This window comes from Numenius arquata, chromosome 1, assembly GCF_964106895.1.
Source record: "Numenius arquata chromosome 1, bNumArq3.hap1.1, whole genome shotgun sequence".
Lineage (NCBI taxonomy): Eukaryota > Metazoa > Chordata > Aves > Charadriiformes > Scolopacidae > Numenius > Numenius arquata.
The window spans coordinates 42,307,286-42,330,707 of NC_133576.1; the positions used below are offsets into that span (position 1 = coordinate 42,307,286).

The window sequence follows — 23,422 nt, forward strand, 5'->3', positions numbered from 1 at the left end:
TGTTGGTCGGCAGATGGCTGAGTATGAGCCAGCAGTGTGCCCAGGTGGCCAAGAACGCCAACAGCATCCTGGCTTGTATCAGAAATAGTGTGGCCAGCTGGAATAGGAAAGTGATTGTTCCCCTGTACTTGTCACTGGTGAGGCCGCAGCTCGAATACTGTGTTCAGTTTTGGGCCCCTCACTACAAGAAAGACATTGAGGTGCTGAAGTGTGTCCAAAGAAAAGCAATGAAGCTGATGAGGGGTTTAGAATCATAGAATCATAAAATGGTTAGAGTTGGAAGGGACCTTAAAGATCATCTGGTTCCAACCCCCCTGCCATGGGCAGGGACACCTCCACTAGAGCAGGTTGCTCAAAGCCCCATCCAGCCTGGCCTTAAACACTTCCAGGGATGGGGCATCCACAACTTCCCTGGGCAACCTGTTCCAGTGCTTCGCCACCCTCACAGTAAAGAATTTCCTCCTAATATCTAATCTAAATCTCCCCTCTTCCAATTTAAAACCATTACCCCTTGTCCTGTCACTACATTTCCTGACAAAGAGTCCCTCTCCGGCTCTTCTGTAGGCTCCCATCAGATATTGGAAGGCTGCTATGAGGTGTCTCCAGAGCCTTCTCTTCTCCAGGCTGAACAACCCCAGCTCTCTCAGCCTGTCTTCATAGGGGAGGTGCTCCAGCCCTCTGATCATTTTCGTGGCCCTCCGCTGGACCCGTTCCAACAGGTCCATGTCCTTTCTGTGTTGAGGACTCCAAAGTTGGACACAGTATTCCAGGTCGGGTCTCACGAGTGCAGAGTAGAGGGGCAGAATCACCTCCCACGACCTGCTGGCCACACTTCTCTTGATGCAGCCTAGGATGCGGTTGGCTTTCTGGGCTGCCAGTGCACATTGCCGGCTCATGTTGAGTTTCTCATCCAAGAGAACAAGACTTATGAGGAGCGGCTGAGGGAACCGGAATTGTTTAGCCTGGAGAAGAGAAAACTGAGAGGAGACCTTATCACTCTCTGCAATCACCTGAAAGGAAGTTGTAGTGACATGGGGGTTGATCTGTTCTCCCAAATAACAAGTGATAGGATAAACTGAAATGGCCTTATAATCTTCACCAAAAGTGTTATCAAGCATCGGAACAGGCTGCCCAGGGAAGTGGCTGAGTCACCATCCCTGGAAGTATTTAAAAGATGGGTAGACATGGTGCCTAGGTACATGGTTTAGTGGTGGACTTGGCAGTGCAGTTGAACTTGATGATCTTAAAGGTCTTTTCCAACCTAAACAATTCTATGATTTGATGATTCTAACTGATTTTCACCCACACGTTTCTTCTAGGGACCTCAAAATAGCAAGGCTGTGGCTGTGACCATCTTGTTCCTTGAATATCGCTCAAATCCGCCTCAAAACACACCTCCAGGAACACACTGAGAAAAAAAATCTTGCTGAGCTAACCATGTTAAGGGTTACTAAAAGACTGAAAAACGTGCCAACCACCAAGAAGACAAATGTTCTAGAAGAACAGTCAAATGTTATGAATTTCAGTGTGCTCTGCTTCCAGTTAGGCATTATTCAGTGCATCACTCTTCTGTGCTTCAGAATAGAACTGTCAATACCATTGCAAAGGATAATGCAACATATTTGTCCACATGTGTCTTGACAAATAACTGAAATAATCACAGCTTGCAAAATTGGCCACAGTTAGTACTCTTGCATATCTTAGCAACTGAAAAACTGTAAGAATATTAAGCAACATAGCAGTAGCAGAAATGTTTCAGATAGGCACATGTCTGCTGGAGAGGAACTAGCAGCAAAACATTCTCTTCTGTTTGCAGGTGTTGTTTCTATGCTGTGTATATCCAGTGGTTTATGAACGCTCACATAGGTCATGATGGTCTAATGCTTTAGACCTTCAGAAATAGGCATGCTAATTATTTTGCAAACTAAGGCAACAAACCTTCCAACAGAGGTGTGGAGGGCAAGGCACACAGGAGTGAATGCCTTCTTGTTCAATTAACTGCTGAATCCCACAACTAAGCTTGCCAAGACTAACCAAGAATTTCTCAATTCTCTTATATTGCAGTGGAGTTGTCAGCTTGCTTATTAAAATGTTTTACACTGCCCAAACTCAGGGGATAACCTAGATAAATGCTTTTTACACACTGTTTGATTTCACAGAAGCTATTTTGTTTTCAGAATGATGAGGGCTGGACTGCGTTTAGTATTGGCAGGAATACCGTGTGGTACAGTGATCCTTTCTCTGTCTCACACACTGCAACCAGCTAGTCCATGATGTTAGGAAGTGGAAGTGGCTCTTCATTTTGCCCACATTCAAGTGAAATACTCCAAAAGGAGCTAGAGAAGTCAGATAAGATCTGAGTGCCTGTAATTAGCCAGTTCTGCTGCTGAAATGGGAAGAACAGGTTGAGGAGATGGCTTTACTATGATATTTCTCAGCTCATTCTCTTAGTAACCCTAAGAAATTACTGCTCTCTTCTTTCTGATCACCTATATCACATTGTCATTTTTCTCCAAACTTTCTCAAATAATGTTAGTAGACTTAGGGGAAATGCATTTTTTTGCTTATAATTTTTGTGTAGAGGGTCTAACCTGCTGGCACAATGACTCTTCGTTCATTGGTAGTCATATTTGGGGGTGGAACGTGCTTCTCTTCCATGTAGTTTCCATAGTTCATCCCAACATTGTCTGAGCCACTAACCATTTTCCCTCCTTTTGCCACGCTGCAGTCATCAGGAGAATTCCTAGACAGAGAAGAGAGGTGTGCTTGTATTAATATTCCAGTCCCTACTAATATCCTCAGCAAAGAATCACACTGAATGAAATAGAAAAAATGAGACTTAAGCACCAGGGTTGGGCTGTCACTGGAAAACTCAGTACCTACCACCCAATGACTCCGCTGATTCCTTCAGTTGCCTCAGAAAAAATTACCAGCCCCAACGGACCATATATTTATTTTTATTTTCAAAGGATTCAGCTCTTATATGTCTCCAAACATATAAACACTAATGATTTATTTCCAGAGACCCGGCTAGAATGAAGACTTGTTCATGAGCTTGCTGAGTCTGATGGCTGCAAGTAGCTGCACTTCTCTCTCCAAACACCTCACAGACAATTCAGCAAACAGAGAGATGCACTTAATGTAAATTTTCTGAGGGAAAACTACTATTAGTTGTCATTGTCCAAGGCTTGGACAAGGCTTGGACAGCTTCCCTTCTCCACTGCTGTCATTGTTTCATGTGGGCCACGCTCAGTTGCACTTTATGTCATGCAACGTGGACGCACTTCTACGTATGGCTTACAGAAAAGGAACATTTGCCAAAGCTGTGATTCAAAATACCACACGCATGACTGGAAAAACCTTTCAGCTCCTGACTAGCACAGTCTCCATGGTACTGTAGTTAAGAAATGGAAATCTGCAGAGGATCTGCAACCAGACACCTCTTTAATTTTGGCTTTGCTTTCTGAATGGAGTCTTTCGGTTTAATATCCCACAGGGGGTCCCCTAATGGCATTTTAATTGCATCACAGTTTTCTTTCTGGCAGACACAGACATATTTGTCCCTTAATTTAATGTCTACAACGTGTTTCATCAGAGAGAGAAAAATTGTTACAAAAACCAAAATAAAGAACAGAGCCACAGGGAATACCTTTAAATGTAAAGAGGCTGTTTGGCAAGGGAAGGAGGGTGTTAGTTGGGTTTTGGTTTTTTCAGTGATACTACACTACTGACAAGCTTTCTTTTAGTCCTGCCATTTAACTCCTGGAACTGTACCCTGGTTTTACTAAACAAGCAGCAAGTCAGGTTGCAATGCTTCATTTTGGTTTCTTGCAAACCAATTGATCTGCAGTCCGGAGAACCAAGAGACCCTCCAAGACCCAGATTCTTGGAAGCGTGTTTCACGATCTGCCTCCTGCCCCACAAAATGTGTTTCACCCAGAGCCTCTTGCTCTCCCCAGCTCAGAAATCCCAATTCTTGCTGCAAGTGTTGGGCAGCAGTGTTAGTATAAGTCCACCAGTGGTCAGAATACAGGTGCCTTCCCAGAAGTTTTTGTTTGAGGACAAAAGAGGAAAAATAATATACAGTTTGGACCACTGTCTGCTCAACATACGTCAAAAGGGCAGATATTTTATCCAATGCCCAAGTGACTCGGTTGAGTTGACCGCTCAGCACTACCATTGGTCAGGAATTAATGCAGCTACAGTTCTCACGTGTGTTTAAAAAATAACTAGCACTTGGAAAGCTGAAAAGATTTAGTATACATCTTAAATACTAAAAGTACATTGTAAGTATATCAAGATTTTTCTCTGCAGTGCTACTTCTAATTTAACCATGTTGTGTTAATGTATATATTTTTTAAAAATTAACTGCTGATGGCTTTCAGTTTAAGAATAAAGTATATCACAGAAACCATTCAATGGGTACTGTCATCCTCTGAGGAGAAGGAACAGGGCCTTGAATGTTGTCTGGGAAATGTTGGCTTCATATACCTTTTTCAGGTATAAAATACCTTGGGTGCCACATGACATTGTACATATGAAATCTGCCTTGTGTAAAGGTCCTACAACTGCTTTGTCAGCCACAGGACTGAATAATAACCACAAGGGAAGATACAGCCAGCACATGGTCTTGTCCATCATTCAGTGGTGGTGAATTTACCTTTCCTCTCAGAACCAGAATACCTGGGCATTATTCTCTCAGGTTTTTCTATCCCACTATATACCTCCAAATATAATTCTGAGATGCAGCTTATTTCTGTCTAAACAGACCTAAGCAAAACAAAGTAACTTTTTCTTTCAGATGTAAACGTGTTGAAAAAGAGCTTTTGTGATGATTGCTTGCGACTAAAATGTTGGCTTTTTCTGTTTACCTTTAACAAATACAAATGGCACATATGCGTAAGTGAGTCTGGATACTAAATGCTGTATATTTGGAAACATGATCCAATTGCTGCTCCACCTGTGACGATGCCTACCCTGACTCCCAGGGTCACTTATGTTACAAATTCAAAAGAAAGAACCATTTGGCCCATTCACTGACTTTTTAGGGATGCTTTTGGGAAACAGAGAGTTAGCAGCATCCTTTGGCCTAACTCACACAGTTACTTTATTTTGTTTTTCTGTGAAAAGGAACTTGGGATACAGGGACATTAAAGTCTTGCTGCTGACATGAAATATCACATCAGTATTAGCCTACACCACTTGTATGGGCAATTGTGCATTAAAAACACTCTTGTAAACACTGAACAGTAAATGATGTGAAAGATCCAGTAGCAGCACACAGCTTTTGGCAATCTGATACGGCTTCTGAGCTGGTTTTCTGATCTGAATATAAACAGATGGGGGTGGGGAAGAAGATCATAAATAAATCATAACTTTTGATTAAAATCCAGAAGCAGACAGTCAAAGGTTTTGTCATGTTAGCTTACTGGGTGAACAGGCAAATCCCCAATTGAGCAAATCTTCTAAGACCATGCTTAACTTCAAGCATGTAAGCAGCTCCACGGGAGCTAACAGGACTACTCAGGTACTTCAACCTGAGCGTGTGCTTATCCATACCACTGAACCAAGGCTTAATTCAAATGGCTGCAATGGACTTCTATGGTACAGAAAGCAAAACTGAAAATGCAAGCAGACACTAGAAAATGGTATTTTTAGTGCCCAGGACAACAAGAGAGTGATTGTCTGCAAAGGCCTTTTTTTAGGACTTTCTGTGAGTCTGCTTTATTTCTGAACCACCGGGGGAGCAGGGGCAGTGGAAAAGCAGCTTTCAGAAAGTGTGCCCAGTGTAAAGGGTGCAGCTTTGCAATGATTCATCCTCAGCTCCAGGTTTGAAATGAAACCTGATATGTTTTTCTTCACAGCTGCATGTTATTTTTACCCTTTGTAAATATACTGTGTTACACCTGGAATTTACAAAAAAAAAAAAAAAAAAAAAGTGGAAAGACCACAATCATGCTACCCAAGGGCACTTTGTTCGGTCCTGAGCTGATTCAGCTCTTGATAGTTGATAAATGTATATTGAAGAAAGTATTTCTCCATGGGTCCTTGGACCTGGAAGCCTTGCCTTTATTCAGGGTTACTTAGAATCCAGCTGATTTGATGGTTAAACTTAGCGCCCACTCCTACTGAAGCTGATTGGAGCTTTGCCAGCCATTGACTCTGATGAAAGCAAATGTAAGTTCATAAATAAGTGTATGAAACACAGTTTTTCCTCTTCACTATGCTACTATTTTCCCCATGTGACATAAAGCACCTGTGTTGTGTTAAAATGCAAGGTGTCAGAGAAACACAGATTAGGAATCAGCAAAATTTTACATGATCTCTGTGACATTCCCATAATATAAAACCCTCTATTTAATATTTCTGAATTACAAAGGGAAATAAATGAGAAAAATTGTATTCTCCAAATATCTACATATCTTTATAAGTTCATTTAACAAACACAGCTTGGATAACGTCTTTACAGAGGCTACTTAGAGAAAAGGGGTCTCAAGGGAGTAGTGCAGTGTAAGGAAATCTTTGAAGAGTTTTCCATGCATGGTCCCCATCTAGCCTGTGGTTGGTCAGGTCAGAGGATACACTGAGCTACCAGAACTTTTACTCTGTGAGGCTCTGGTCGAACAAACCATGACACTGTCCTACAGGATACAGATTCCTCCACTCCTCCTCTCCTCTCCCATTTTGTAATGCCAGTGACCTGAGAGAGAGGAATGTTCCCAGCAGGGCTGCAATGTCCCTACCCTGTCCTTAAGTACAAGAGGGAGAGCTCTGCAAAGCCAGCTCTTTCAGATAATTTGGGCGAACACAAGTAAATTTATATTTAGCCAAAATGACATCATGTAAAGGTCAGCTCATACATATTGCAAAGCGTGCTCAGGCTTGTCTCCATTCACTCTAACTACTCAAGTTGTAGTGAATTTGGTCAGCGCTTTCCCCCCAAAAATGGTTTGTCACTGAAGAAGTGGCCAATCCCTGAGATTTCTTACTTTGAGGTACACTGTTGTTTCTTAAAACACGCCTGACATACTTTACTTCACAATATCAACTCAAAGGTTTACCACAGCTGCAGCCCTAAACTCCATGCCCTGCCCCTCTCTGCACCCTCTTCCCCTTCATGAATCAGTGGGATTCCCATCTGCCAAGACCTGCCACAGCAATGACAAGCAAAAAGGGGACCTGCAGATCCCCCTTTGGGTTCCCCTTTGGCAGCAATCACTGGGGACAGCCTGACTCACTCTCTGGTGAGAAGGAGCCCGCACTTCCCAACCTCCAAAGCAGGAGTGTGGCTGCACCAGCAGATTTGCAGAGCCCCAGGGTCTGCTTCCCTGGCACCAACGGTGATGCCCATGGGTGCTTAGTGAGATTTCGAAAAGTGCGTTCAGTGGTGATATCAGAGGTCCCAACACTTGCTTTGACAGAGCTCGGTTTCCACCACACGCACTCATCACCCAGCACCGCAGCATCTAGGTGTACACCAGGCCAAGCCCTACAAGTGCACCAAGCCCTCTGCTCCTGTGCAGGCACCTGCCCTTAATCTGCTGCATGAGCACCACCACACTTTTAACCTGCTGAAAGGAAAGCTGAGGTTTTCTTTTCCCTTCCAAGGCTTCTTGTGTAAGCAACGCAAAATTCCCCGCAGAGGACTCCAACATAACAGAGCCATTAAAACGCCAGAAAATGCACGTAGGTTGAAATATCCCTGGGGTATTTACACAGGCACTCGCACCACTGCTTAGTGAACTGGGCTGGGGAGCTGCTTCCCCAGCAGATACGCAAATAAGTAAATAAATGGGTGGGGGGGTACGTAATGCAGTGCTTAGCTATAACCTGAGTCACTCCCCCACCCACGTGGGGCGGCTGTGTGAAGGCAACGCTCGCCCACAGGAAAAGGGACAGCCAGGGTGGGAGCAAGCTGCTGAGGTCTGTGGAAGGGAGGGAAGCCCCTCGGGACCCACGCCGCCAGCTAAAGCTGGCTTAGGTTGATGCTGAAGCCACAGTGACAGTCTGTTTATCTTTGAATCACAGAATCATAGAATGATAGAATCACTCAGGTTGGAAAAGACCCTTGGGATCATCGAGTCTAACCATCAACCCCGCTCTACAAAGTTCTCCCCTACACCATATCTGCCAACACCACCTTTGCTATAAGGCGAGTGTCAAAAGTAGTCCTCAGAACACAAAAGAAAAAAGAAACAAGGAAAACTGAAGTCCTCGCTGGGCCACACAGCCATGGAGGTGCACTGCTCCATGTTTGGCTAATGCAGGGGCAACCAAACCGGTCTTCAACAGACCGGGGCTGTGGAGAGGTTGGTCTTGGGTCAGCCCCATGCTAACACACTCCCTCAGCATCCAAAACAGGGGCAGATACTGCTTTGTGGGGTGCCCCGGGCTCGGTAGGTGCTCAGGATTGCATGAGGCTAGCCCTGGGGTCTAGCTCAGAGATGTCACAGCATGGCACATAGAAGTGCCTTCGGTTTCTTCCTCCAGTGAAAGAAGAAAGCAAACACCACATGCCAACACATGTAATGTTGTTGGCTTTCTGTAAGCAAAACAAAAGATGCTTGTTTATTGAGCTGTATATGCAGCAGCCGTTCATTTTCAATCAAACAATAACTTTTGCTAATTGAAACAATCTTTTCTTTTTTTTTGCCTAACTATCCCCGGCTATCTTGCGGTCCACAGCTGCTTCAAGCCTTAAGGCCATCATGGCAAATTAAGGCAGTCAGCGTCTGGCTCACTAGAGGCCAGTCAAGCTATAAATATTACCGGCCTGGCTCTTTGTGTTCATAGTGTGGGGAAACAGCTGGTTTAAGTTTGACTGCACGTTGTCATTTCTCCATTAGTGCAAACACTTCAATATTTCTTATGTGTGAGGTTGGAGTGAAGAAAGGGAAAGAAGGGAAGGGGGTCACTAAAAGCCAAAGCTAAGAAATGATGTTCTGTATATACATAATTTACAATTAGATTGCTGCCTGGGAGAAGGCTGAAGTTTGACATGGTGATAGCTAGGCCAAAGCCACAATGACTTCCCAGTTGGCCTATAACTTTCAGGACCTATTTTCTCTTGTTTTTCTTTTATTATTTTTATAGAAATTCTATTATAATGGTAATGGATTACATTTCTCAAATTGTATTTCATTTCAAGAGCTCGTAAGACTGTTGTATTTGTGGTTTCATAAAATATGAAATACCAGGAGAATACCAGGGCCCTTCCCAAACCACCAATGCCTTCTTTTGTGGGCAGGGATCACATAGAAAGCTAGCAAAGTAGAGCGTGCTAGGCATAAACAGAAGTGACATCTTCTATAGAAACCATAATCCCCTGTGTGTGTGGAATGTCTTCTAATTTTCGTGATTAGCATTATCAGGCTGTGAGGCTGATCGGTGTCAAACAGTAAAGTCACGATTAGCCACTTTTCTTTTTCTTACTCACCTTCCACTTTGTCTTAGAATGCTATTCCCAAGCTTTAAATACTGAACACCCACACTGATACTACCTTGATCAAAATAAAACACCTACTAATGAAGGGGGAGAGGAGAGGACTCATCTCCAGATGTGCTGGGTCAGAGACAACCTACCTGCTGACAGTGCCTATGCCATGTCAGCCAGGGGGAACACTACAACCACTGGCTCTAAACGTAAATACCGTACTGGAAATAAAGCTGTAATGATAGCAAGTGCCATAAATAATGACAGTGAGCATAGTCTCGTGGGCTCCTACGTCATTATTTGAAGACTAATTTTATATTTCACTACCCATATGAGAGCTTTCGGTTGCTTAGCACTTTTGAAATTCTATCTATCCACATCTCCCTCTTAAACTCCTGAAGCTAAGCACACAATTTAAGCATCAGTGGTCAATCCAAAATGTAACTGTGCCAACTACGGATGAACATGCTATCCCAGAGTGGAAAGCCTCTTAGCTAGCACCTGCCAGCCCAGCACCCCACAAAAAGCTTCAAAAAAGTAGCTATAGTAGTGGTGAGCTGGGTTTGTTTTTCTCCTTGGCAACGTATTTGCCTCAAGAACAGAGCCAAACATGAACACTCACATACGCATGCACTCATGTTAAGCTGGTGGATTTTCAGAGCAAAGAGGAACTTCTTCAAGTAGTCACACACAAAGCCCTACATGGAGAAGATCCTGAATTTGCAGTTTTTCCACTTTGGTAGGCAGCCACTCCACCAACCACCCAGTCAGTGGGAAAAAAGATTATCAGTCTGAGGTATCTAACACCACATCTTTTTACCCAAGATTAATGTTACTTTATAAAGGCAGTTGCAGTAAGTGCATTAGGAAAGTCATCCTCTTAAAACAGATCTCCCAGCTTTGCTGTGGACTGATGTAGGGGCTGACTCAAGCCCTGTTGGAGACAGAGGAGAGAGTCCCATTGACTGCCATGGGGTTTGGACCACGCTTGTTGTTTAGTCTGAGTTGAGGTTTACCAAGAATACCAGGGCTGCATACTGGTGGTACGCCACCAGATGTGGAAGGGATGGCACTGAGCCTCAGCCACACGGTTCTGCTCCAGGGATGGAAAAAGCCATGCCCTTGAAAAACAAGTGAAGTCAGGGCGATTACTGCAGCCCAACTGTTTCCCTATGTGTTGGACACAAGCAAGGTGTGCAAATGCTCTAACTAGATCCACCAGTATTAAACCACAGACTAGAGCATAATGCAGAGGTGCCTCATCTGGCTTAGAGCACGTCAGCCTGGATCCTGGGAGCAGGGTGGTTCTCTCATGGTGGCAATACAGAGCTCCATATGGATGAATGTACTCTCCTCAGTGGCTGGGCACATCAGCTGGCACATGGCTAGATTGCGCAAGGTACCTCAAGTGCTACCCACCCAAATTTGCTGGTTTATATAGCACAAACCAGCTACCCCTTAGGAGACTTTACATCACAGGGAAAAGAAAAAAAAAAAAAAAAAAAAACAATAAATGAAAACTTGAGGTTACTTCAGACTCTGCAAAGTCCTCCTGTGTGTCAGATGCACTCAACCCAGCTAGTACAGAGGCTCTTTGATGAAAATTTAGAACAGTAACATGCAAAGAAAAATGGTGTTTCCCTAAAGAGCTAGCACAAAAGATATATTAAGTAATAATTTAATTCTCAAATGGTTTTCAAGCAACAATTGGTAGCACTTAGAACAATATTTTGCACATGATTAAATCTTAATGACAAATAATTATTCCTGGCATTTCATTAAAACTTCTGTATCAGCCAAACCAAAACTTCTGCTGTGCTTTCACTGCAGCTAACTTTCCAAATGCTTTTTCAATGAAATCATCACACTGCGCACGGCAAGTGAAATTTATCTGTGAATAAGACTCTATGTTCCACTTCAGTCTCCCTTACAAAGACTGATTACCTACCAGTAAATGTAGTTCTTCCAACCTACCTTTGTATAGTCCCACCCATGGGCATGGTGGACTCCCATGGGTGAGTGTGTTCAGAGACCACTGAGCAATCCACGGATTTAAATGCTGTTTAAGCACTAGCCAGGGCCTCATGAGACCATTGCCGCAGGAGTGAATTTCACCCTAAATGCATAACATTAATCGTATTCATTCACTGTAGTAGAATTGCTCATGCTTAATTTGATCAAATAAACAGAAAAGTAAGTAACAGTATGATATATGCAATCTCCAGATTTGTATTATAGTACTTTACTATGACAGGATGAATCTTTTGGTCTGACTCGAGAGCAATAAATAGCAGGAAACAATATTATTACATGCAGGTGAAAGATTGACTATATGGTGGCACAAAAGGTCTCATTAGATTTATGTACCTGGAAGAAATATAATGGCTGTACCAACATAATGGATTTGAAGAAACTCAATTTGATACCACCTGTGACAATCTGCATTATATATGCAACAACAGCAAGGTAAATGACAGCTTTAATTTAAACTTTTCTTGCTTTATTTAATTTAAGGTAGGCCCTTAGGCTGTATTTTCTGGTGCTGTGCAGCAGGGTTTAGCTTTAAAAAATACTGTTATTGTTAAAGAAAACTGTGTAGCTAATCCCTCTGCAGCACACTGAAAATAACCCTTTAATTTCATTCTAATGTTATTTCTTCAGTATTCATAGGAATGCCACTTTTAAGACTGTTATGTTTTGAGATTTAATGTAGGGCAATTACAGCCAAAGTATATCTGGGTAGAGTCCGAGCAGAGTGAGTACATTTCTGCTTTGAGTGGGTACTTAATTGTTGATGTGTAAGAGGTTTAGTACGCTCCTAAAATTTTATACCCCCTTCCAGATGACAGAATATACGGCCAGGAAGCAGCCTAACACAGTGAGAAGGGAGAAGCGGACAGCAAAAAAGTCATAAAGCTAACTAGTCTCTGGTTATCACTTTGTGGGGTCTGGTACCCTGTTTTGCATCCTCTTCACACGGTATTATTCAGAGCCAGGCTCCCCTGTTGGAAGACAATTACAGAGGATACTCTGGAGATCCAAGAGTTAGCACTTCTGCAACTCTGCAATGTGGCTGTGGTATTTTAGAGTCCTTTGGGACAACACAGATTTTAAAATGGGTGTAAACAGAGAAGGTACAGTTTTACTAAAAATGAAAAGCAGCTCCAAGCTCTACTGCATGTGTTAATTTTTAACATGTGAATCATTTTTAAGAACTAAGCATTTAATTTAAGGAAATAAATTTATGGACTGCAAATGAGCAGGGTGGGGAAGGCTTCTGCAGAAAAGAAAATGCAAAGTATCCTGCAGAAGGGCAGGGTACCACTAATCTGCGCATATAAACTGTGGCCGATACTATGCATGTGACAAACAGCAGATAGTCTGTCAGGAAACCAGTGAAACACCAACGTACAAATAGCAAAGGCCTAGCAGACTTCAGGAAGGAAAAAATGGTTTTCAGATTTGTAAGAGACGCATATGTCACACTGACCTGTAGTGACTTCTGTATTGACAGTACTAATCAATGTATCAGAATATTTGTTATGATTATTTAGCAATAATATAATACTGATGAGTAATTCCATTTTATGTAAGGCTTGAGTTATACACACTTTTTTCTAAAACTGGCAGGAATATCACATAATAGGAAGCATTACAATTCCCAGAGTATTAACACTATATATATATTACATGCACACATACACAAGCATTTCAGAAATGGCAGAACATATTTGTATTTGTTACTTGGCAATATTAGTTCACCCAAGTAAAAGTGGAATCTTATGATCTATTCTTTCAGGCATGTGTTAGCCCTTTTAAAATGATAGTTTTCTGATGAAATAAAACGTGTATGTTCATGATAATTTTTGTGTGTGTGTTAAGTATAAGCATGCAATATATGTATGAATTTTTTTTGTACTGCTAGTCTATTCTTATCTTTGGTCATCTATAAGTGATTTTTCTTTGTTTATTTTTCAGCATGTTGTCATGTCTTAGGAAGTGAAGTATGAATTTTTCTTGTTTTCTCCAGTTAGAAATTCTGCATTGTTCTGTCAATAGGAGAGGCTGTCAAATCCAAGATTAATAACTGAAACCCCGTGTCCAATGCTGCAGGTTACTTCTAATTCAATATAGAAAGAACTGCATTTCTTCCTATTATACTTTCAGCCAGGCTGTGCCCTTTAGAAAACCAGTGCTCTGATCAAAAACATTTTGCAGTTCAGACAAGTAACTTGTACAGCCTCTTCTGGCAGCATAGCCCATGGGCCAGCTCACATACTCAATATTGGGAAAGAACGGCCACTGCTGAGCTGTTCACTTTCTAATGGTGACTACATCAAGCACCTCTGAGTGATGCTGTCCAGAGAAAAATGAAGAACTTAATCTTCACGTGTTGCTCAGCTGATTTGCACTAAACTCCAAGTCCTAATGATGGAGTAGGTAGACCTAATGCTATTTTTTCAGAGAGGAGGTGCACAAAATTGCTTCTTTTCATCTCTTTGCTTCTGTAATGGTAGTAAAGGTGGTCAGGATGGTGCAAAAGTGTGTCACTGAGGCTCCAGGTGCCTTGGCAACTCCCGGGTGCCACTTCTTTATAACAATGAACAGTTCTGCTGGAATAGTATGAATTAAAATCATGCCTTGTGACTAATTAAAAGAGATTCATTTAAAAACAATTCCACTGATGGTCAAATTATATGTCCTTGCAAAAGTAGATGCCTGTTCTGCTAGTAGAAGTTGCAGACCATATGCACAAACACTTTATGTAGCTAGTGTGGAGACCAGGATACTTCTGAAGGAAAGGCAGATACCTCTCTGTGCAAAGAGCAGCTCGGGCAACCTAAACCACAGGCCAATTTCTGTCTATTGACTGTGCAGGAAGCCTAAGTATCACCCTAAGTGATTTAATGCCCACACACACGGATAGAAAATAGCATAAAGGAAGGAGAAATTATAGGCATTATGAAGATACGACCAAACAGCCTGTTTAATTCGGGGCTTCTGAATGCTTATCCATCCCTGGAAAGTATTTTGAGTCCTGTAAAATATGCTGAACATGAGCCTGCCCTGTCCCGCCTGCTAAAGTCGGGCTGCCAGGCAGGCAGCAACATGTGAACTGTGGGTTCAGACAAGAGACAGGGAGCCTTACTCCAGCCCTGCAGCTGGGACGCTCTGCTCTGGTGGCTGCACTGCGGTTCCCCGCTCCCTAGGTTACTTCTGTTTTTATCCAACGACGGCACAGCCCCTGGGAGAGAAGCAAAGGTGCTGAGCACAGGATCTCTCCCAGGTGCACGCCTCAACACACATCCATCCACAACGACACTTTCAGGCCTCTCGGATACCAAGGCAGGGCTTGGCTGCCTTCCCAGGCACCCCGCAATAGCAGGGGTGCCTCACAGTGCCTGGTCATCTCTGGACCAAGGCAGCCCCTGCAGGAGCCAGGCGCTTTAGTGCCTGGAGTTGTCTGTGCTCTCAATGCAAGGCTCTTACCAGTCTCTACCGGTTTGGGGTGTGCTGGTGTGTGACAGCACATTTCCTACACCGTGCTCTCACCCACAGCCTATACAGGTTTGCCTGGAGACCCAATTTAGCTGACTATGGGCACACATTTTGGACTCAGTAAGGATCCTGACCTCCTAAATCAGACTATAATCCTTACCAGGGTCGCTAACAAGGTCTCTAACAAGACAGGACAAGGTTTCAGCTAATAAAAGACAATATTACCACCCACATTTTTGTCCTTAAACCGTCACAGCAACAGCCAAGTACCTGTGATTCACAAACTGAGCTTTAATATTGAGGGTAGTTACGTATTACAGAAACCCAAACCAGCAAATTCAGGGTTCTGGCTTGAGTATTTAAAAAATGTCATTGACCAACCATTTCAAATGCATCTGTATCATCTAGGATCTTTCTTAAGATCTGGGAGTATGTTAAAGTAGGGGTCTGTGTATGACTGATTTTAGTTATGTATAACATTACAAACTATTACCACTAATCTCAGTAACAATTAACACTAATTAAGCACTCTAATGCACTTTATGGAATTTAGACTGATAAAAACAGTGATCAGTTCTCTAACAGAAATGCCAGCACAAATACTTAGAGGTAATTTTAGGGAGCAGGTGAAACTGGTTTTGAATCAATACTCCATTTGTGATAATACCTGTGCATTTGCTTAGCACAAGAAAAGGGAAAAGAACCTCACTGAAATTGATTGTGAACAAGTTCTAAATAAGCAGGCTTACAAGAAGACTTCCCTTAATTCTTTGTAACTTCACCATTTGTTTCTACGTATCTCAAATCTTTGACTATTCACTGGAAATTCTGATTTGACTTCAGCACAATTTCCATCCTTACCACTGAGAAGTGCAGGTGTGATAAGCTGTCAAACCACTTTGCACTGCTTGTGATGCTCCATCACATTAGCACAGCAAGCGTCAACACTAACCACAGTGACCATGACTGAGGTTTTTCTAAACAACTGATGCTGGGAGATGAGATTAGTAGGTGGGTGTTTGTGACAGAGAGATGTGAAGAACAGTCTTCCCTGGTATATCACCAACAATTGTGAGCAACCGACTCTTTCTGGAACTCTGCCCTTCAGCAACACCAAAGGAAAACTGTTTAGACAGTCAGGCATTTTAAACAGGAAAGCACTTGTTTGGATATTTTCCTTGGAAAAAAAAAATCTTCATTGTGCTTTTTCAGATGGAAGAAATCCCATAGAGTGCTCCTATGCTTGGGAGGGCTACCAGTCAATATCCACAAATCCACTGTGTTACTCTTTCAACTTAATCAATACAATTCTCCTTCATAGTGACATTCATAAAAAAAAGTCCTGAGACAACAATTAATGCACTGACATACTGTGGCTACTGCTTGTTGAGCTGAATAATTTCTTTTCCTGTTCCTTTCCACTCCCCTGCTTGCCTCCATACATACGCTGTTTCTTCAGCGTGAGCTCTTCCTAAATCCAACGCCACGGTTATGCTTTTTGGTACTATGTTTACAGTAAATATAAAAGTAAAGATCAATAGTTCACTCCCTCTGCCATTATAAGAATTTACTTCCTATGCTTCTGTGTTTGGTTACATTTAGAGCAAAGGCAACTGCCCAAATTACTGTATTTTGGCAATTTCCATTAGAAATTAGATCACATACGCTACACCCTTAGATGGACCAGTGGCGCTGCCACAGACTACAGCAAACTCAGATTTTGCTAACTTGAATATATGCTCTTTCACCTAATGTGCAATGCAAGTTCACATGCAAAATGATCCACAGTCGGAGGAAACACAGAAAGGTATTGCACAAGCTCATGCGAACACTGTGCGTGTAGCACCACTAGAGACTCTCCGTAACACCTGAACGGGGCTGGCAAGTGTGACCCACAATGTACAAGAGACTGGTAGGCTTCTGGGACAGCAGCTGTCCCAGCTGGGACAGGTGGGATATCTTGGGCCATCTAAAACGGCACTAGATTCACAGATTTAGACAACTGAGTTATACCCATCACAAGAAAAAGTGTACTTGAGCCACGGTAACACTGGTCTTATTACCTTGACCCGTTAACCTGGTTTGGGTTACACTCCATCTTGATGGTGACTCTGGCTGGGGGCTGCGACAACCAGTCTTGCTGGGGAACACGTGGACTCATCTTTGATGTCTGTCCATATTCACTGGAGGAGGAGGCCGTCATCTCTGTCTTCGCAAGGTGGGGCGATCCGTAGGCACACTCGAACAAGGACTGGTCTTCACTCACCACTGATAATGCTTCCTGCAAACCAGAGAAGTCAGCGTGACCATGTTTCATAGCAAACATTACAATATCCTTCAAGGAAAAAAGGGCTTGTCTATCTCACTAGAAGACGAACACCCAGTCACTCGCCTAAATGCTGATTACTTTTTAGGCACACCAACGCTATCGGTGGAGGTGAGGACTCATGGTGCCAGACATGCTGTCAGCATATGGTGGGAAGACAGCCTTTCCCCTGAGGAGATGCTTCCCACCAGTGGCTAAGATGAACAGACACATGCTACCAAACACTTAGGAACAGTGACCAGGAGCTGGAAGGGAGGAGAGGGCAGGACAGGTAGTGAATCTTGGGGCTCTGGCATCCCAGATAGGGCCAGATCCACCAGGGGCACAAGCAAGTTGGCATCACTGCTTTAACTGCCCTTGCAAGAAGCAACCAAAAGCCGTGCCTTGCTGACTCAGTGGGAGCTCTTCTTCCTTCCTCTGGAACCAAGGCCAAGTCCCTTCTGGACAGGGAGTCGAGACATAGCTGGGTGCAACCTCTGATCCAGGGACCCTGTTCTTTCTGCCAGCACCCACTCACTGCCAGCTTCAGTGGAGGTGCCCACCACCAGCCCCAAGAGGAGACCATACCCACTAGCCGCTTCTCCCTCTCTCTCTCTCATGGCAACCCCTCCCAGCAGGCCGGCCAGCTGGGCACCCCACTCTGGTGCTGTGGGAAGGGCTTCCCCGGCCACCTTCCCTCACCGTGGCAGCACTGTGGTTATGGCCTCCAAGAGTGTCAGGGTTCACCAGACCCTTTGGTGGCAGGGTGGCTGCCCTGGTGGCTGGCTGGAGACTGGACAGAGGCCAGAGGGAGTGAAGGCCACCCTCTTTCCCCACCGCCACACGCCGGCACCAACTCCACCCCCAGGTTATCTGGAGCCGAGTCATGGAAGCAAGGAGGTGCCTGGGCCTGGCTCTGGCAGGCAGTGTGCCCACCAGGCCATCGGGAATCAGCAGGAAAAGCTGATGCTGCCAGAAGGACCCATCCTGCCTAAGCCAAGGCTTCCTGGCCATGGGAGCTGGCCTGGGCTCCCACACTCCCACTGACTCCCAGCACCGTGAAGGCTCGGGGGTCCACACCTCCAAAAGCAGCCTTCCAAGGAAAACCCCCTCTCCATGGGCTCCTTAGGGTGAACATGGGGCATAAGGGATGGTAACCCAAAGCAGGACTCCCTCCTCCCACCCTGGCAGTACAGCTCTGCCCTGATATGAAATGGGGCAGAGGGAAAGCCTGGCTCCTCCTTCCCTCCCTCCCATGTGGCCCCCACTGGTGGTCAGGGGGCAAGCCCCAGCACTGGGCTGGCAGAGGAGGCTCTGCATGCAGTGGGCCAGATGACAGCAGTGGTGGCAGTGGCCAGCTGGCAATGGCTGGAGGCCTGGGGGCCAAGGATGGGGACGCTGGGGTGGGAGGGATGGAGCCCAAGCCAGATTTGGAGCAGGGTGTTCGGCGTGGGACCGCACCCCTGCAAGGTAGCATGTGTGGGCCCGCCACTGGTGACCAATTGAGGGGGGACAATAAAACCATATTGCCATGTCAGCAGAGGAGGATGCGGTGGAGAGGGGAGAGAGACAAGAGCCAGAGCAATGGGAGTCCACCAGCTCCGGGAAGCCGGGTGGCTGCCTGCTGGCTCCTACCTTCCCCGCATGCTGGAAGAGGGCTTTGCACAACCTCCAGCAGCCACATGCTGCCCTAAAAATCAGCAATTGTATTTGTTCGTTTGAAGGGCATATAGATTTATCATTCTTTTTATTCGCCTGGTTTGTGAGCCCTCAGGGTGCACTCTGTTAACTTTCAGTTTTCTCTGCAACCGCAAGGGCTGGAACATCACTTTCTTCTTCTTACTCCTCATGAAAATTGAGATCACCCCTTAATCTCTGTAGTTGGGGAACGGGCTCTGAAGCAGCCCTCCAAATGCCATGAGACTCATGACTGAATCACCAACACTAATGCTTCCCGGCACAGGCCAGGATGCAAAATTCAGACAGCGATCCGCACCCTTGCATTACTGCTATTCAGATGTCATTTGAGTACGAAGGTCACCCCCAGGGTACCACCATTAATATTAACTCCTCAGTTAGCAGCCCTGCTTTGCACGCTCTTCCCTCACCCTGAACCCAGCTACCAAACTGCTGTGTCTTGGGTCTCTAGGGGTGTGAACATTCTTCTGCGAGACAGAAGGGATGCCAGAATAACACCTCTCATTTTTGCCATGCTTCTTAGACTCCTGTGGCTCTCCATCCTGCCTGGTCATGCTAAAACTGCTGCTGCTGGTGGTGGTCTGAAGCTTTTCTCATGAATCACTCCTGGGAAAGCCTGAAGATGCTTCCTGCTTATCAAGCGGGAGGAGATGGCTGCTGGTCCTTTGCTCCCCAAAGGTTGCTCCCTGGCTACGCTGCACTGAGAGGCAGCAAAGGAACTTGATGTGCTTGGATGGTAAAGTAGCAGGAATCACATCACAAGAGCTAAAGAAAGAAAATGTTACACTGGAAGGAAAATAAAAAGTTCTTTCTCAACACTCCATGAGAGTTCTTCATGAAGATATCTCTATCTCTGTCTATCTATCTATCTGTCTACCTATCTACACAGCCTGGCCAGGGAATCCCAATGCATCCCATGCCTGAGACCATTTACTGCACAGTTCCCTCTTTTCTGCCCCTCTGGAGAGCTAATACATGAAACAAAACCCATGTAATGAAATATTAATTTTGGAAGAGTTAGCTTCAGTAAATACATGAGTGTGAATTATATAGTAGAAAGCAGATACAACAGGCATAATATTATTTTACTCTGTAAACCATTTACTAATAGACCTTTTCAAAATAGGCATCAAATAACATATAATAGATAACGTTTCTCATCCTCCCCCACACAAGTGAAACAAAGCAAATTTATTTGGGTTCCTATTAAACCTGACATCACCAAATGTAAGTTAATATAGGAATACTTAGGGTAAGTATAAATGTGAACAAAAAAAATACGGGCTTTCTATTTATTGGCATTACTAATGACAGTAAATATTGCCTGTGCTGTGAGTGCCTATTATATTGCACAAAGAGGGAAAGTACACACATTTTAACTTCCTGAGGGGGACAGCAAATGCTGGAAGTATGAGCCAAACTAATACAGGTTGTGTGAATATCTAAAAGACTATGGCAAAAACAAGACAAACATAAATGAACCCAAGAGACAGACTCAGACTTCACATTTCAGGAAAAAATGCCTAGTTAGTCATGGACAAAACCCCCTCAATTTGCTAGCTAGAGTTTTGTTCTGGTTTAAGAGCAAACACTCACCTGCACTCCATCCTGCTAGTTATCATTTAGTGCACACTAACAGGTCTGTAAAGCCTCTGTAGGAATAAATGAGTTTCTGCCAACTTTGCACGCTGTTGGGTCGGTCCTTATGGGAAAGGCTTATTAATGTGTACTCTATGATAGCAAGTGTCTCTGACATTTTACTCCAAGTCCTCACTGATCTTTGCTGGCCTGCCTTGAAGGACAGTAGGACATGCATCATCCCTCCCTAGAGCAAATTACAAAAGCTGAACTGGCCACCTAAGCTTTTGTATAGTTTTGAGGAGTCAGCATAACTAGCAAAGATGGTCTAAACTAGAATTAGCCTTACTTCCTCTTTAACTCTTTAACCATCTTCTCTCTTCTCACACATAACTGAGATTGAGGTTTCAGTGTGGGAAAAATGGAAACTATGTTTAGCATCTGTTCTGCTCCTGTCAGCCAGGACTCAGCAGCCGTACCGACTGTCCTCTTTCAAATGCAGGCAGGATCAGTGATGCCAATTTGCCAGCAACCGCTACAGGTGAAATATGTGGTCCTTGCATATCCTCACGCACAGGGAGAAGTTTTCTGCAACACATGGGTGGGAGTTGTGTGTCCAGGGTTGGATACTGCTGCCTTTTTTCCTCTCCATGATCTTAAAAAAAGCGGATTTCTGGCCCAGCCATTTCTAAATCCACTGAACATTCAAGACACAGTGATGCTGAACAATCAGAGCTAATACAACCTGATAAAACCTCACACGAAACTCAAACTGTGGGAAAGCATAGAAACAGCATCAAGAAACACGGAGCACTTCTCAGCTATACATGAGGCATAATGTGGCATAACTTGGTATCCCCAAAACCAGATAGAAAATGTTCATCAGCTGCTCCTTGCATGCATCGTTTCATCTTGTCTATCCTTGATTTCTCTTCATTAATTAAAGCTGTCAAGCCAACCCTTAAGTTGTGAAAGGAAGGCTCTAACAGCAAACTATGGTACTGAATAGCTGACAGGAAGCAGTATGGGTATTTATTTCTTAAATACAGAGACTTAAAATTGTGCTTTCTGCTATAATTCTAAATTCAAGCTCTTGGGCCAAATGTAATGTAAGAATTGTCAGCATTCACCATCATGAAGAATAGCTGCATGGTCTGGCCACATATAAACGAAGACAAAACTATTAATCCTGACAATGTTTAGCAAGGTTTTTTTTACATACAGATGTATTTTCTATTTCTAGTAAATACTTTTCATTAGTCATGTACATGTTGATCTTTTTTTCTCATGCATATTAATGCTGTTACTGGAGCAGTTTGGCAACTTCAAGCAGTAAGTGGGATAAAGCAAGGTAAACATTAATAAATATTATAAAATAGATGCATTATAAGGCTCCTTTCAATCTTGCCAAATTTTGTACTTTAACCGTAACAATTTTAGTAGCGGATGGGTCATCTTCCTGGATTTTGTATGACAATACAATATTCTCACGACATCTCAGAAATGAAGCCTTTCATTTTTAGTAACCAGCGTCTGGGGTAATGTAATATGAAGAAACCAACACATACAGCTTACAGTGGCAGGTGGGAAAGGTCTTTCATGCAAGTCTGTAAAGTAGAGCTGTTGGTTATATTATCTGAGGTCAATATTGGACCTGGATTTTCTTTATTTCATTTTTCTTTCTCCACATACTTCCTCTCATCACCAGCAAAACATAATTTTTTTTTTACTGTGCAAAACTTGGCTTCTCACTTGGACTTTCCAAACTAATGATAAAAGAATAAAATGTCTTCTCTATTTGGTTTTGACTTACACTTCACTGATAAGTTAAAAAAAAAAAAAAAGAAAAGAATAACAGACTGACAAATTTGTAGAACAATAGGTACAGCAACGCCTTTAAAGTAGGCATAAAGTCATTAGGACAAAGGTGTTTACTTAATCAAATGCAAGATTACTTGGCCTAGAAACATGAAGTTACAGGAAATGTGATTGAAGTAGTTCCCATCATGAGAAGTATATGCAAGCTGACCTGTCCTTTATATGCAATGTCAGGAACTAAGGACAAAGACCTTTTTTTCCTAAAGCTTGATCAAACTTAAGAAATGGCTAAAGAAGACAATGAGGCATGCAGTCATCTTGCATAATTTGCTTGTGCTGAGGGTTATTGGGGAAAAAGTACTGCAGCAGGACTTTTAAAGACTTTGGAGGCCATTCTAACTTGGTGATGCTTTCTCTAAGTTAATTCTGATTAGGGAACTTGCTGGTTTGTGCGTGAAATACATGTGTTCACAGGCCTGCCATGTTATCAACCCAGCTTCCACTTTAGACATGACACCATTTCCATTCATTTGTACAGCAATCAAATTGAATCATGTCTCCAGGTAGTACACTCACATGCATGTGTATATATGTGTATCTCAAAACATTCAGCTCTGGTTTTTTCATTTCTTCAAATATTTCCATGGTTTATTGCTTAATCTCTGTAACAGAAAAGGTTTAGTAGATCTTATTTATCCCTATTGGCTAATCAAAATCTATCAAGTGATTTGCTGCTCAAAAAAATGCTTCAAGAACTTTGAAAGTCAAGAATTTACTGGCCACCACTGTCAAAATCCTAGCAGGCAATAGCACACCAGTATGATGAAAAAAATTGGCCACAAAACAGTAGGAGACTGTGCAAGAGCTCCACATAAAGAGGAGGATGCACAAGAAGACACAAATAAAGCAACAACCCTCATTGTATGTTGAGAGATGCTGCAGGCAGTAAAATGCATTTATTACTTGTGCAGTCATCTTGCGGAGTCAGTACTCCCACACTCCAATACGGACATGCTACCCTTGACTATGAGGGACTTGCAATAACACTGCAATCAAGAACTTTTAATTAGCTTTCCTATATGTCATTGAAT

The 23,422-nt window shown here is 43.4% G+C and overlaps 1 protein-coding gene across 3 annotated transcripts in view; it reads right to left on the reverse strand.

The window, feature by feature from the left end:
- The window catches only part of ERG (ETS transcription factor ERG), a 66,067-nt gene that overhangs the window by 17,964 nt on the left and 24,681 nt on the right, over nucleotides 1-23,422 (reverse strand). For 2 of the 3 annotated variants that reach the window (XM_074159752.1, XM_074159759.1), the window contains exons 2-3: nucleotides 16,996-17,213; nucleotides 2,592-2,743 (exon numbers count right to left, since the gene is read on the reverse strand). In XM_074159752.1, coding sequence (XP_074015853.1) covers nucleotides 2,592-2,743; nucleotides 16,996-17,213 — 370 coding nt within the window. Of the gene's footprint in view, nucleotides 1-2,591; nucleotides 2,744-16,995; nucleotides 17,214-23,422 lie in introns of those variants that run through there. The other variant, XM_074159767.1, reaches the window with a different exon arrangement.